Below are 16535 nucleotides of genomic sequence, written 5' to 3' on the forward strand. Positions count from 1 at the left end.
TTCCTTGAAAACAGTGTTGCAGGGCCCCTTTAAAACAAGTCTGAAGCCGATTACATTATAGACGCCATTTTTCCAATACAAAATCATGGCAACCGAAAGTATATTATGCTTTAAAAGTCAATATGGCCGCTATATTGCATGGTTCTGTAGCCGGCTCGGAGCACATTTTGCAACGTATCGTACAGGAACTATCCCGAAGTTGCGCTTTAACTGCATAGTGCTCAATACATTAGATGATATGGGAGCTATGCCAGAACAGGAGGAAAACAATGTGGTAGCTAGAAAAATACAGCAATGAGGAACATAACAGTGGATTTCTAAGTATAGTATAAAATAAACTTTAATCATATGAGAGCTATATTGAGACCAGCCGAAAATGATGTATCAGCCTGGAAAATGAACTACTGAGGAGAATAAGAGTGGGATTGTAATGTAAGGTGTAGGAGAAAGATTATTAAATCAGCATGTACATTCACTGTATAACTTGACCATTGACACTTTTTTGGTATTCTAGTATATGTCTGTGCGAGCCTACAAAATAAATGCTTGACCTATAGTTAGCTTTTTCAACTTTTTTCCATCTTTATAAAATATTTGGCATGCTGCAAGCTAAGATGAGTATAGAATAAAAGATGTTGCTAAGTTCTGCAGCTGCTTATATGATTGGTATGAAATTAGTTTGTTGGCCCACATCTTTGCCATACATCAACAATGCCCATGAAAATATAGCGAAATTGAATGGTGATGGAGCAGTCTGGCTGCTTACTACAGAAACAATGTGTGATAATTTAATAATGCTTTTGTTTTTCTTTCAGGAGATGAATTTTCCTGCAATGCTTGAAAGGTTACTCAAGTTGGCTGTAAGCAGTCTGTTTTCTTGTGGCTTTTGATGTATCTGTAGTGCACTAATAGGCAATGGATTTTTGCTTTTTATAATTGCTCTTAAGATCTTATAATTTTGTGCTAGAACCCCCACATGCCTTTCCTCCTTTTATTGCTCCAATGGGCACGTGGTATGCATGATCATTTTATACCAATTTGTTTATCTTATCACTTTTTAGAGCAATGTTTCACGGGTAAGGAACTGTGCTACCGGTATTGAGGAAGTCTGATAAGTGTGTCGCTAAAGCTAAGTTTCTGCTGCATATCCGAAAGAGTACATTTTTTCAGCATACTCTCCTCAGATGTCAAAGCTATGCAGCTTTCTTTAACTAGTCTACAAATTTTTGAAGATTGTGAAAAGCAGCTCTTGACATCATAGATATAGTGTAGACCACTTATAATGTTACCGCTTATAGTGCAGAACCGCTTAATGCGGTCTATTTCTACTCCCGTTTGCTCTCCCATAGAAACCCATGTATATGCATACCGCTTATTGTGCAGTCCCCCAAGATAAAAGACCGGTTATAATGTGGTTGCCGGAAATTGTTTGTGACAAATGCAGTAGCGAGTGCGCTTATGAAAGGAGGCACGCTGGGTGCGCAGCTGGCGAGTGAACGACGAGGTCGTTACGGAGGAAGAGGGAACACGAAGTGAACGAACGAAGGGCGGAGAGAAGAAAGAGAAAATGAAAAAAGACCGTGGGGCACTACCCGGGCTCGACGAGTAAGGGAGGAGGATGGTTGCCTCGGTGACCGATAAGCCCCGCCGCGGTGGTCTAGTGGCTAAGGTACTCGGCTGCTGACCCGCAGGTCGCGGGTTCAAATCCCGGCTGCGGCGGCCGCATTTCCGATGGAGGCGGAAATGTCGTAGGCCCGTGTGCTCAGATTTGGGTGCACGTTAAAGAACCCCAGGTGGTCAAAATTTCCGGAGCCCTCCACTACGGCGTCTCTCATAATCATATGGTGGTTTTGGGACGTTAAACCCCACAAATCAATCAATCAATCAATCGGTGACCGATAAGCCTTTGCACCGGTGCCGACGTGGCTACAGCGTACTACCAGGCCACGGAAACTCTCAAGTTCCCGTGATGGCAGTAGAGGGCGACATAATCGACCGCGGCGAGCTTCGTTATTTGCACGTATAGTGGAACTACTAACTCCTCTCTTAGCGGTCGGGTAAGTTAGTGTAAATTTTCCCTGTTAGAGGCGCTCAACCCGGCTGAAATTTTTATTTCAGGATGTATCAAAACACCATTAAAAGAGTAGTTACTACGTCATTTTTTATAAAAAATTTAATATCATATTTTGTCTTACCTTTCTTAATGATACGAGAGTGGTGATTGTTTTAGTTCAATTATTGAAATTATCCTGACGCTCGAAAAGCAGCAGGCCATTGGCATCGATTGCATTTCTGTCGGTTAATTTGTTCGAATTATCCGCGGTTAGCCGCAGTACTTTTTGTCGATCGGCATTGTGAAGCTACGTTTTAATTCAGCTTTGATATATCAATGCGAGCTTGTGTGTCAGACTTTATGGGCCGCTACGACGAAGCGAACGTGTCTAGAGGCTGTGAACCATGTCAGCTGCTGTGCTTCACCGACGTCCGGCTGCGCAACCTCCAGCGTGAAAATTCAACGCCGGCAAATCGCTCGGAGACTGCCTACGAAGATGAAATAATCTTGCACAATGTGGCCGTGCTCGTTGGTGAGTGAAAATGCACTGCTTTGCATCTGAACATGACCCTTTTATTTTGCATGCGCTACAGTTTTTGTCATTTCGTAAGGCGTTTCAACTTGTACAGCTAATGAGATGCACACCTTGTAAATCTTTGAGATTGTTCACTTCGTTGTCCCATTCGCTGAAAATATCTTAACTGTGAAAATTTGTAGCACTGATCACAGCATAAATTCTACCTGTTTCTGCTCAAGATAAGTCTGCTACAATATATGCTCATGAATTCAATGCACAGTAGAGCCAAGTGAACCTTTAGTACATATACGCATTTGTACATTTTTCGTAAATTTGCAATGAAGCATATCGCATACGCATAAACCATATAGTCAACGCAGTTGGGGAATCGCCTAGCTTTGTCCTCTGAAGAACGTCACCAAAACAAATTCATTATAATGCCATCAACAAAACGAATTCACAAAAACAGCAATGTTATGTCCACACTACCTTTCTTATATGCAGTGTTCCCATATGCATTCTTCTTAGTCATGCATCACAAATTCTTTCACGCTTCTACCAGAGTATTTTTTTTCTTATTACCCAACCGCAGCCTCCAAGGAACTGCTCATATCAGTGTACACTTGGATGCCTCACCACTCTGAACCTACCTCAAGTCAGCGGACAATGTGTCATCACTGAAAGCAAGCTCATGGGCCAAAATTCTCGCAAGGTATTGTTGAAGACACTTTATTTATTGAACATGATTTGTTCAATCATTTACGTCTTACCCTGCTCATGATTCTGTTTTTTTCTTCTCAGAAAACTGGACTAAAGAGAGACCACTGATTTCCAAGCTACCCACATCCAGTTGTAAGAAGCTCTACAGTTGCCATAGTGACAACCCCATGCGCCACCAATATGCCAGGCAGACAACTGGAAGCCTTATACTGAAAAGCATTGATAGCGTACGGTATGTTCAAGCTGTATGAAATCGGGTGCACAGATTGTTGTTTGTTATTTATGAATTACTCGGTTTACAGGAAATGTGCAGGCTTCAGAATTCTTGGACAGTGCATGCCATGGGGTTCACGTACTGTACTTCACTCTACGAGTCAAACTTTGCATAGAGTATCACATATAACTAGGTAACAAATGGGGTTGTAGTAGTGCATACTTAGCAGCACTTCTTTTTCACATTGTGTATAGATTGCTGTGAATGTAAAGACTGTTGCAATGAAGTGCTAGGTACAGCTATAGTAGTGTTGAAACAGTTACTGATACCGCGTGCATGTCGGGAGTGACACTATCAAAGTACTAAAATAAGCTCTGCAAGAACTCGTACCTTCATTAAGCAAGACATGTCCTGCAGAGGTAGCAATCGCAGAGCGGAACCATGAGAGTAAAATACCTAAAAGAATAAAGAAGACTAAAATTTGGTGGATCACATTTGGCAAGCATTCTCAAATCGTGAATGATAATCTGTCACTAACCCTCAAGAGGAAGGTATATAACAGCTGCGTCTTGCCCGTACTTGCCTACGGAGCAGAAACAAAGGGTTCAGCTTAAATTGAGGAAGACGCAGCGAGCGATAGAAAGAAAAATGATAGGTGTAACCTTAAGACACAGGAAGAGAACAGAGTGGATTAGGGAACAAATCGGTGTTAAGGATATCGTAGTTTAAATCAAGAAGAAGAAATGGACATGGGCAGGGCACGTAGTACGCAGGCAGAATAACCGCTGGTCATTAAGGGTAACTTACTGTATTCACAGATAAGAAAAACGCATGAAGTGAAGACAGAAAGTAAGGTGGGCCAATGATATTAAAGAAGTTTGTACGTATGACGTGGCACCAGAAAGGACAGGACCAAGTTCATTGGCCGATCATGGGAGAGGCCTTTGTCCTACAGTGGGTGTAATAAGGCTGATGATACGCCAAAAGCAAGCACAGACTTGCACGCAAGCAGTGAGCCTTAGTTTTTAAATGTATGTCAATATTTGTGCTTCGAAACATGTTTGTTTACATGACAGAGTTAATGCAATCAAAATGAGAAGTGATCAATAATTTGCATTCACTTGCATTTATTCCACTGTGACTCCATGACCATCATTCCTAGCTTGTTCAAGGGCTTTAGTTCAGCATCCGAAATCTCATCTGCTGAGGAATGCTGGTGTTCAGTTGTTTTCCTTCTCTAGTTAATTTAGTTTGGTATGTTTTTGCAAAATGTTGTGATCACTCTAGAAAGACTTGTGCAAGCAGCAACGAAAACAGGGGCTCCCAGTTTGAATTAGCTGTTGTGGATACTAATGTGTTCATATTGTCGAGAGATTTCCCCCAACAGAAATACACAGGGCTGTGCGCTTTTACTTAACCGAGTTCAAATAACGACCTTTTACTGTAATATTAATTATTCTATATAAAATACCTGATGCATTACAACGCATTTTTAATGGTATGTTAATTTTTAATAGAACAATGAGTGAGTGCACTCAGTAGGTATAATTAAAGTTGGCCAGTGTTTGTACATGTTGATAATTCGAATGTCTGCTAACAGCTATTTTTGTGATATTGCTGTGAAATATGTAGTCAAAAGGACTAGTTTTGTATGATACCCGTGTTAAGAGTGTGGTAGACAGTTAGGAAGTAGTGAAGAATAAAAATGTGAATTCAGCTTTTGCCATTGTTGATCGTTTGAGCAGTGTCTGATGACTATGCACAATTGGCATTAAAAAAACTCATTTATTCATCTGTCGATCCAAAGCATGACAATTTTATGAGGGTCATTCAAAAAGTAAGGGCCATTTGCTTCCAAGCAAGTAAATATTCCTTAGCAGAAGTTTTTATTGGTGGGCTTAGTTTAGCAAAAACCTACTTCACGTTTCTACAAAATTGCTGCTAACTATTTAGTGCTTCTCGTACCGTCGCAGTAGTTTCTTTAGTCAATCTGAATAAAAGATCGCCGTTCCTTAATTGAATCTGTTGCGACCGGTTATCTTGAATTTCTCACCATCTTCAAATCGTACCACGCGCCACTGTTTCGAGTCAAAGAAGAGTAAATAATCACACGGTGCTGGCGCAGGACAGCAGGGCTAGTAATTAGTGTTCCCTACCAAAATATTTGATCTTCCCATTGGTTCTGATTGTAGTGCAAGGATGCATGTTGTCATGTAAGAGGTTGATTCCGGATGAGAATCAGGGACGTCATCAATGTTTATCATACTTATTACTGTGATGAGTGTTTCACAGTATGTTTTATGAAATTGAACACAAAAAATTCTTTTTTTGACTTGGAAAATGGTAGCCGTCATTTTCTAAGTGGAGTAAGCTAACTGCTTGAATTTTTTTCTGTTTTTGTGAAAAGGAGTGGTGGCACCACTGTGTTGTTTCTGCGATTGCCTACACTATGAAGCATCGTCCCCTGTGCAACAGTGTGCGAAAACAAATCATCCCTGTTTTATCGGTACAGTTCAAAAACGCTCATCCACTTGATGTCCTTTAGTGTTTGAGTTGGTTGGTAAGCATTTTTGGAACCTAGCTTTGTGATGTCTGGGCATATCGGCTACAATTGTGCAAATTGTAGCGAGGCCAACAAGGGGAACTTTGTCTTACAGACCAGTAACTGTTAGTCCTCAATCTATTGCAATATCCTGTCCACTTGAACAGTTTGGTTGGTCTGGATGCTTGGCGTGGTGCTCCACTTTTTTTTTTGTATGCATTTGTGCAGCCATTTCAAAAGTCTCAACACGGTGTTCCGACACTTGTTTCACTCCTCACAGTTGGTCCATGAACTTTGCACAATTCCTTGTAAATTGGAAAAGCTAGTGATTCTTTTGCATGCAAAAATGTAAATACAGTGTGCACGCCACAAGAGGCGGGAGCAACAATATTAGCGAACATTGGTGTCTGCGTTCCCCATCAAGCAGATGACTACTTAGCCAGAACAATCACTTCAGTACTTTCGCTGAGAAGTAGCAGATTGTGCTGTGTTTATAACTCTTCAGTCTGACATGCAAATACTTAAAGATTAGGAAATGGGCCTTACTTTGTGAATAAACATCGTGGAAAATTTCATTGTGCAGACTTAACTGCAATGATTATTCACTGCCCATTTTTCTAACATTGCTACCGTGACTTCCAGCACTTTTCGGCTGTCTAGTGTTCCATATGTCCCTATTGTATGCGTATATGTCATGTGCAGTGTATTGCAAGTGCTATTCACTGGTGCATAATTTCTTTTTTACGAATGTGTGCTTTTGGGAGCACCAACAGGCATCCTCTATCTCGTGTGTCACCTGAACTACAATAGACGAGCAAGGGCAAGCGTAGCTAATTCTCTTAACTTGTCATCCGTGACAACTTTCACAAGAATGTTGACTTGCTGAAACGTTTGACTCAGGCTTTCATTATTCGCCAACTGTTACTCCATTAATGTGCCTGTCACTGCAACCCTTTTACCTCTTTGGAAACGTAAACCAAGTTTCCTTTTCAACATGATCCAGTAAATGGTGTTTTCCCAGGATGCATTTGCTTACCACAACTGGAAGTTGATCTAGTTAGTCGTAAAAAGATCGGACGCGCAGTTAAAAACACAGATTCTAAACACGATATCGAGAACAATGTGGGGATACCTAGCACAACAGCGTGGGTCATTTCTTTTTATTCAACGCGATGTGCTTCTCACCAGTGCGTTGTCAAATATCATATTGCGTCTCAGGTTAATCGTACTGACACATCACTTTTTGAGAGCATGTGTGGTGAGAAAGCCAATGGGCAGCATAGTACCAAGTACTGTGCAAGGGGTGTCCAGTGTAAATATCGTTGTCTGACTGAACGAGCCAAGAGACAAGGTTGCACAATTTCGGTGGATAATTTTATTGAACAGATGGCTATCACTTTTTTTTCATGTATTGTTTCACTCTGTGAGAGACAGTGTTCCTTGTTTACATGTATACTACTGCATTCACGATTGTCAATAAACAATGAAAGCTTACTTGCTTGGCGTGTTTTTTGCCAGTTGAGGCCTCTCGGTCACCTGGCAGCATAGCGGAAGTATTTATAGTAACTTTAGGGTGCCGTGTGCGCGAATACCACCCCGCAATAGCAGCGAATAAACGCCCATAAACCTGCGGGCGCGCACCGCGCACCGCGACCCCTGCACCCACTACCAAAACAGCCACCATATTGCTTTAGTGCAATGATGATGATAGGCCTACCAGCGCCATCTCTAGGTCGGATAAGTTAGTTCACAATGCCACCGCTACCCTTATTTTCATTGCACTGTCAAAGGTACAGTTTTCATTCTCTAAATAGTAGTGTATAGGTGTTCTGTGGTACTACTACGTCGCGCTAGCGTGGCTTCGGCCACGCGCCGCTCAATGTGGCACGTGCGATCTCATCCTTATCAGCTGCATGCGCTTAACAGTTTTCTGTTGGGAAACACTTCATCGTTATCGAGCTTGCAATGAATATTGCATTTGCTTCCTTGTCAGTAAATTGAAAATGTTTTATGGTTGTGTGACACGAGCTTTCACTTTTGCTGCCAGTGCGCTGTCGTATATGCGTAAGTTTGGCAAGTTGTCGTCGTTGCTGATCTGCCGGCCATGAACTCGAACTTCGTGTCATGCACGTGGTTCTTGGTTACTGCTATTGCGATCTTTTTGATGCCCAATCTTCATGTTTTGGACAAACTTTCTGCGACAACATACCAAACGGCAAGCTAGGCCTAATTGGCGTTGGTTGCGCTTCGATCGGTTGCGGTCGTGTGAATCGAAGTTGGTGTTTTGTACCGAATCAACGAAACTCTTTGCGGTGGCCGCCCTTGACGGAAAAGGATACATATCATTAATGAAAACGAGGGCGGCACCTGTAGCGCTCAAATTGTGGTTCGCGATTCGATTGTGATGGGTGTGCACTCATGAAATCGAATGGTTGGCGTCTTTCAACGCATCAAAATCTGGAGGGGATTCAACATAGTTTCTATGTAATGCGCATAATCGAGGTGGTCTAGTAGTCGGCGAATTTCCATGATGGTACTTTCGTTTGTTAGACACCCCCCACCCGCACCCCACCCTTTCGCGTTGATTTCATTGGCAAGGCGTGTTTTGGATGGTAACTTATTTTAACATTCAGAAATTTAAATGCTAGTATGCACGCATCACACATTTCGATTTTCGGACACGCGAAGCTGCATGTTCAACACGTTTTGTGCAAGTGCGGTCCTTGAAAAAAGTTGTTTTGGTTATAGTGTGGTACCGCTTATAGTGCGAATATTTGCGACTCTCGTGACTTACGTTATAAGCGGTCTATACTGTAGTTGTCATAGATAGTTGATTTTATTTACAACAGACCACTCGATACTTTTGTAGTCTTTTTCATTCCCCCACCTGTTGTGATCATCCAATTGATATGCGACAGCCACCTATTCAAATAAAACACAAGAACACCTTCTCCCGCTGCAACATAGCAAGTTTTCACTCACTCACTTTTTCAATCAAAATACTCATACAAACAATGGTTCTTCATCTGTATCTCATGAGCATTACACAGCTGCTCATGGATAAGACTACTGATTCCTCCAACATATTGTGGCAGATGGGCCACTGACAGCTTCATTGCCTAAGTATTCACTTAAACGTGGATAAAAGTGTGTAGTATCATTTTAAAGTCTTCTTTTTTTCACTGACACAGGGAATAATTTTGGTCCAAATATGCACAGAGCCAATGACTTTGAAGAAAACTGCAAAGCATCAGATGGGCATGACTGGCACAATAGAGCCACATAAATATTGGGTCAACTCTTTTTCTGATTTGGCTGAAGGGCACTATAGACAACTGACATAGACTATTTGCTATATTAATAATATGAGAGCATACCTCAGGCCATGGACTTCTAGCTACTTGGAGATTATAGAATTGGCCATTGCAGTCTGTGCTACATTGGGTGTGAACCAGCATTGATGAGGTTATCTCTATGTTCAATAGGAAGCCACAATGTGGGTATATTCTTGTGTGAAACGAACATTGTATCCTAGGCAAAAGCTACATCTTTACAAAAAAAAAGTAACCGTTTTTGTGCCCATGTGATGCTCTAGCAACTGAGCTATGGCTGTGGTCGTAGTTTAGTAGAGCATCACCAGGATAATGCTGAGATGTATCATGTTTCTAAATGAACTCAAAGTTCATTTCACTGATTCTTGTTGGGGATGCTTAACAATATATTTCATTGTCCACAAACATGCACACATCTAGAGTGCTTGTATCACCTGGAAAATTCAAAAATATTCCTGCAGTTACATTTATGTTCGCATAAAGAACTCAGAACGGCCAGAATCAATCAAGAGTATGACGCATCACGCCTTATAAACATATTGTGGCTTTGGGCTCGGAACCTTTGTTCGTTACTCGGAGCTCTGTTTTTCTTGTTCCTCTCTCTTCTTTTAAAAATAATTTTATCAATCACACTGGCTTACTCTGACAAATTTACAGTAACTTTTTTCTCTCTTTCACAGGTTCCTAACATACTAATTTGGTTACTTGCATTCTATTGGTTCTTCCATTCAACGCTGAACACATTTGCTGAGCTCTTGCGTTTTGCAGACAGAGAGTTCTACAGAGACTGGTGGTGAGGCTACTTCTCAAAGCCCTAAACATATTTGTTTTTATGAACATATTTGCTTTTCCCAAAATAGTGTTTTTGTAGTTAATATGCATACTTGACTTTTTAAGCCAGTGTGCGACACGTTATAAAATTCAGGTGTATGTTGCTGCTTTAAATGTAAAGTGGTCTGTAGAGTTCATTTTAGATGCAGTTATAAAGATTTAGCTTTCATTTCATTTTTTTTGTGTTTAAGAGAGAGTAGTGTCTCTACTTCTCTTTGTGTTGTGTTAGACAAAAAAATATGGTGGGATGTCTTATGACGAGGATCTCAGCTATAAATGTGTAAATTAGTAAACCAGCTTGTATAGTAAATAAATAATAATAACGCAAAGTACTGATAAAAGTGGAAGCATAAAATGCATGCCATCTTTTTCACAATTTAGTGGCCCACCCAGGCAGCCTTATTCTTCCCTCAGCTATCACCCTGACTATAGCTGGAGTTGGCAAGTACTAAAGACTTTGAGGCTAAACAAAAGCATCAATCACGAAACCCCGTTCACTTTCTTGCTTCCCTATATTTCTTTCTTTTAAAATATATGTTCGTTTGCATATTGTGAAATTTCAGACAAGATAAATATAGGTGGTGTTTCTACTCATAAAATGACAAAAATAGTCATAATTATGTAAAGTGCACCTGAAAGGAAGTTGCAATTAAGCAGACTTGTTGAATTACTCATGGCTGTTAACTACCCTGTCTCTGCTGATAACTGTGGCTTTTCCAAAACATTTTTGTGTACATGGTGCTACTGCTATTAAAATAACTGGGACTATTCAGGCAAATTTTCTCCTTCTCTCTTCTTTTAAAGACAATTTGCTGTGGCTGAGACCTTCTGTATAAGGTCCAAATTTGCATGGGAGGGAAAGCATGCAATGGTGGGAAAAATGGTTTTTGATGTGCACTACTTTCTCATGTGTCTAGTGCTGCAGGTCACATCATAGACATGCAGGGGCAACACCAACCAAATGTTTACTGCAATTTATACAGCCAACAAAACTACAAAGTCTACTTTGTGTAGTTGTCTAGTGCTTTATCACTATCAGTGCTTCTTTTTTGTTTATAACACACTGATTTTCACTTCTTGAAACTGCAATAATGTCCATTTTAGTTGAAAATTTATGTATAAAGCTATAAACTTGTCATTTCACTTTTCTGAGAATTGGTAACTTGTAAATTACAAGAATCTTATGATCTGAAATCATAATTGTTACACGGCAGATGTTGGGAATTTTGCAATAGCTTATGGAAGGTGTGTCTGTTCATTCATTTTACACAACTAGAATGAAATAGAGTGAAAGGGTGCATCATCTTGAGCTCTTTGTTTCTCTTGTGCTGCATTAAATGATTTTAAATTATAAATTACCTTTCTTTTGCTTGATTTTTTTCATGCTTGTTATTCTTCCAGTGGCCAACTCTATATGTCTGTTTTTATTTTGTTAGGAATGCAGACACTGTGCAGTATTTCTGGCAAAACTGGAACATTCCAGTGCACAGATGGTGCTTGCGTCACCTCTACAAACCTTTGGTTGCTGCTGGCATGTCAAAAACCCTGGCTTGCATAATGGTGTTCCTCCTGTCAGCATTCTTCCATGAGGTATGGGATCAGATTTTATGAAGTAAAAATATTATGCAGTTGCAGTGAAAAAGCATGACATGAATATACAGCTTGACGTGGTTTGAAACCAGTTTAGTTTTTATAATTGGCTGAAACCTAAGAATAAATGTAAGATCCACCCACAGCCATTGCTGTCCCACCGAGTGAAATTTCACATAGATGCTCCATTCAATTGCATTTGCTTGTTTTCATGGCGTCAAGCACTTCATGCATAGTTCAGGAAGGTGATTTTCCCATACAGACACATGTTCATGCTGCTGGTTTTCGGTCGAAAGACTTTAACTTCATGGTAAATTTCACAATTTCACCAGAAAGTCCATCATCAAGGCTCAGGGAAACACATTTTTTTAAGTAGGAATGGAAAACAAGCATTTAATTATTAATGGGTGCAGCATTTACATGAGTAGTGAAAAAATACGTATGGTAACTATGGAAACCATTCAGCCCCACTCCCCAGCACAAATGAAGGGCAGGAACGCTGCAGTTCTGGGGCAGAGTTGGTATGTATTGTTACATTATAATTAACTAAAGTCACACTGATTGACTAAGTCTGTTGAATAATATGAAGATTAATTAAAGAACAATTCTAAGGAAGACCCATATGCATGCATATTCAGAAATTCATGTGAAATTGATGTACCATCAATTTATAAATGAGTACACAATGTGTTTTAGATATGTGTCTGAAAATTGTAAAAAATTAAGGAAAATGCATCATTTGCTCACTGACTTGACATTTTTCCAGTGGAGGACATCATAACATGATTAGAGACATCAACTACAGTAGTAAATAAATAGAAAAAGTTATTGGAACTTCTTGATTACTGGAGATGTGCACTCAGGTCAAATGGGAGGATTGTGGCCCTTCCTGTGAAGAGCTTATTGCCAGTAATGACGCTGGCAATTTTAGGAGAGTGATGAAATCAGAATAATTTTTCTAACAAAACCAAAACACGAGTGTAACCGCCATATTTTTTCAATACATCCAGAATGAGTCAGAGCTGTTACATCAACAAGATCGACTTCACTTCGTAGGTGTATGGGCTCTGCTTGTGATTTAGTACAACAAGATCGACTTCACTTCGTAGGTGTGTGGGCTCTGCTTGTGATTTAGTACACATGAAGCATATACATTAACAAATGATCAAGAACTAACAACGCTACAATCATTGTTGTTGGCAGTGACGTCATCATGGTCATATACTGGTTGTGTTCAACTGTACTTTGATTTCAGTGTTCCTTAGTGAAGTTTGTCAAATTTAATTACTCTGCAATAATTACAAAAGAGGTCACTATTTTGAAGCCTTAAAAGAGCCTACAACACTTTTTGAGCATGGTCAGAAAATGCTGCCGATCGGTAGTAGAGGCTCTCAACAACACGCGAGCCAAATTTTATAGCGCAGCACGTGGCCTGTGATTCAGAATAAATGATCAAAGTCAGCTAAAGATTGCTAAAATGCAAGCCCATCTATCAGCCATTGGCTGATTTAAACATGGCGCGCTCCATCGTTGCAGAGATCGCCGCAGGAGGCCGCTACTTGTGCACGTGTACGTGAGCGATCACAGTGAAAAAGCCGCGCATTCGAAGAAAAAAAAAAGTGCTCAAGATCACGAGCGGCATGCATGACATTTTTCTGTGGCCCTGCCATTCCTCGCTGCTTAGCTTCCAGGGTTTTCGTTGGGACGAGAGAAGAAAAAATGCAATTGCAGCATGCGACAAATCTTTGTAACTCCACTCGCACTGGACAAATTCTTAAAATTTTTATAGCATTGAATTCGTGGGGCAATAAGCTTTTCCAGTAGATTCATTCCATGGTTACTTGAAAAAGTATTCTAAGGCCCTTTTAAGGGGGACAGAGCTATCGTATCGCCAAAAATGGCAAAAAAATCAATTTCTTGAAACTCAAGTTTTCACTTTTTGGAACTCTTTTTCTGCCTGATTCGAAAATATTTTCACTGAAAACTGTGCAAAAGTGCTTCGGAAGTTTTGTTTCACCCACCTAGGTAGCGAAAATGTTTCTGAAAATCGCGAGAAAACAGTAATTTTTAAAAAATTAGAGCTTCGCAATGGCGCGGCTGAGCCAGTTTCTTGGGCTCATGGGAAAGCGAATTTTTCCGTGTTCAAACTTCCAGCCACAGCTGCCTCCTTTCTTTTAAAACAAGCACACAAAAAGCAAATGTTTGAAGGTTGTTTCGAGGCCCCTGATTGGCTGTGTCCGCCATGTTGCCCCAGCTTGTTTCGCTATTAGACCGATGCTAGCTCCGGGAGATCGTCGTCTGCTACTTGTGAGTCGCGGGAATATGGTTGTCGAAAATTGCTACTTCATGATGTGATCACGGCTCGACGATCACTTAGGATGCAATTACACTTTAATTAGGAGCTGTAAGCAGATGCTCAGTTAGATTACTACGAGCGGGCGCGTGGTCTACGAGCATGGCCCATCATCAAAGTCGTCTTTAGGTCTAACTCCGCTGATGGAGAGACAAAATTTGCTGGAAAGAACGACGCGCTAGCGCACTCGTGCCAACGTGCTTCTTTGCAAGCAATGAAGCACATCACTCGCTAGCTCCTCGGAACCGCGGACGGGCATTTTACGCATCGGCAGTGGACCCCACAGTCAAGCTCATCAACACCCCTCCACTAAGGATTGCTTGGAATAGCGGCTAGTAGTTTCGGGTGTCGGCACTCGGAAATGCGATACACCAAGCACAGTGCGCACTGGTTTTCATCATCATAGCTACACACTTTGCGCATTGTCACTGAACGCCGCCGCCAAGTGCATTACACGCCTGCTGCACTATCCAGGCGACCGCGCACTTCACGGTCATATGGGGTGCTGTCAATAAGCTTTTGTGATGCAATTCAGACGGGCTTGGAGCTGTGCTTGGTATCGCCGCAGGCATCTATGAATGTTTTGAGACAATCAAAGCCTCGTAGATTAGCGTTTCCATGACCAGCCGTATGTATGATAATGGAATTCATGGCCAGACTGGCAAAAGACGGTGTATGAAGCAGGCGCACGAAGTTTTATATGCCCGACTCGCGTCGTTGAACATGCTACTAAAAGGTTCCCGTGCCACCAGTTTCCTGCCCATAACTGTTCGTTATTTAAAAAGAAAGCATAGGCTCTTATGGTGTGAGCCATTATTCTGATGCAAGAAACCTCTCTCTATATAAAAAAATGTTCAGTGATTATTTGTAATCAAAAAATACTTCATTAAGCTAATAACAGCTTGAACACAAGAAAGATGTATAATCATTTTACTATATGACCTTGTTCAACCACAGTCTATTTTGTCATGCCTATCACATCACTCCTTTATACAGAGAACTTGGTTAGAAATTCATACTTGTTCTCTGTAGTTAAAAAAAAAGAGAGGTTATGAAAAAAAAAATATAGGCAACAAAGGCACACTGGCAGATACAGGTCACTTGCCTGAGAAGCCAAATATCACTAGTCAAGCCTAAGATTACAATTTTTAGGTGCTTTAGAGACTTAAAAAGAAGGTGAAACTTTAAACACTGTTTTCTCAATGCTCCCGTATAGTCAGATTTGGGTGCACGTTAAAGAACCTCAGGTGGTCAAAATTTCCGGAGCCCTCCACTACGACGTCTCTCATAATCATATGGTGGTTTTGGGACGTTAAACTCCACAAATCAATCATGTTTTCTCAATGCTGTTTTTTTTTGGTATTATGCTCAGCTCGTGGAGCAGATATCTTGGCAACCACTGCACAGATCTTGATTTCGTTTGTTCTATTATGCTCCTTGAACTCAGCTTCAGGGGGCTGCAATCTTAGTTTTTTTATTTTACTCCCTAAAGAATTTTTCGTAGGGTTTCGTGTTTGTAGTGCAAATTTGCTCATTGCAGTGTCACTGGAGAGAACGTTTACAAGTTTTAGTCTTGTAAAAAATTATTTTGAAAATGCACACCCCTTCAGCATAGATTTGGCTGTACGTACAGTAATCACCAACTACTTTTTGTCATCTTATAAATCCTCCAGCCCCCTCCACGAAGTTTAATGAAGAAATAATTTGTATCTTAAGTTTTGTGGTATCGCCTCAAAATTTTTATGGAAGCACTGTGAGGCCATTTTTAGTGTCAGTGCCAATTTTCTTCAATATCCAACTAGAAACAAGAAAGTTTGTTTTGAAAGGCATGTCTCTAGTGAGCTTTTTGCAGGAAGGACTGCCGTTCTCTCATTATGCTAGCCTGCCTGGCTCCATCAGTTATTAAGATATTAGATTTAATTGATTCTTTTACTGCTTTGATTGATGCATCTAGTAATCTTAGGATCTCAGCTATAGAAAAAGCAGTCATGTAGGCGGTAAGCAAATGCTACTACTGCATTTTTCTCATTTTTCAAGACCTTTGGACACACCCTGTGTAGTGCCACAGAGATAGGTGGCCCAGGAAATGCAAAGATATGTCCTTTTTTGTTTATTTCGACTAGTTTCAATTGGAATTGAATCAACGGACCAATTCTAATGACCACCTAGCCTATTCACGAACATGCCGCTTGTGGAGGAAAGAGAAAGAAATATTAGAACTCAAAGTAAATCCAACTCGTCCTTTCAAGAGGCACACAAGCGTTTTGCTCTGCATAACCAGACCTCCTCTTGCTTTGGTGATGTAATGCGCTGGGGCGCCGAGCCACGTCTGTTTGCATCCACAAATGTCACATTAAGTGTGATTGTGGGCACGCCAACAGTT

The 16535-nt window shown here is 40.8% G+C and overlaps 1 protein-coding gene across 6 annotated transcripts in view; it reads left to right on the forward strand.

Annotated features, from left to right (window-relative positions):
- Nucleotides 1-16535, forward strand: part of mdy (diacylglycerol O-acyltransferase) — a 260993-nt gene that overhangs the window by 230916 nt on the left and 13542 nt on the right. For 5 of the 6 annotated variants that reach the window (XM_037428844.2, XM_037428848.2, XM_037428843.2 and 2 more), the window contains 3 exons: nt 816-860; nt 10059-10171; nt 11646-11799. In XM_037428844.2, the coding sequence (XP_037284741.1) occupies nt 816-860; nt 10059-10171; nt 11646-11799 (312 nt within the window). The remainder of the gene's footprint in view (nt 1-815; nt 861-10058; nt 10172-11645; nt 11800-16535) is intronic. The other variant, XM_037428849.2, reaches the window with a different exon arrangement.

This window comes from Rhipicephalus microplus, chromosome X (assembly GCF_043290135.1).
Source record: "Rhipicephalus microplus isolate Deutch F79 chromosome X, USDA_Rmic, whole genome shotgun sequence".
NCBI lineage: Eukaryota > Metazoa > Arthropoda > Arachnida > Ixodida > Ixodidae > Rhipicephalus > Rhipicephalus microplus.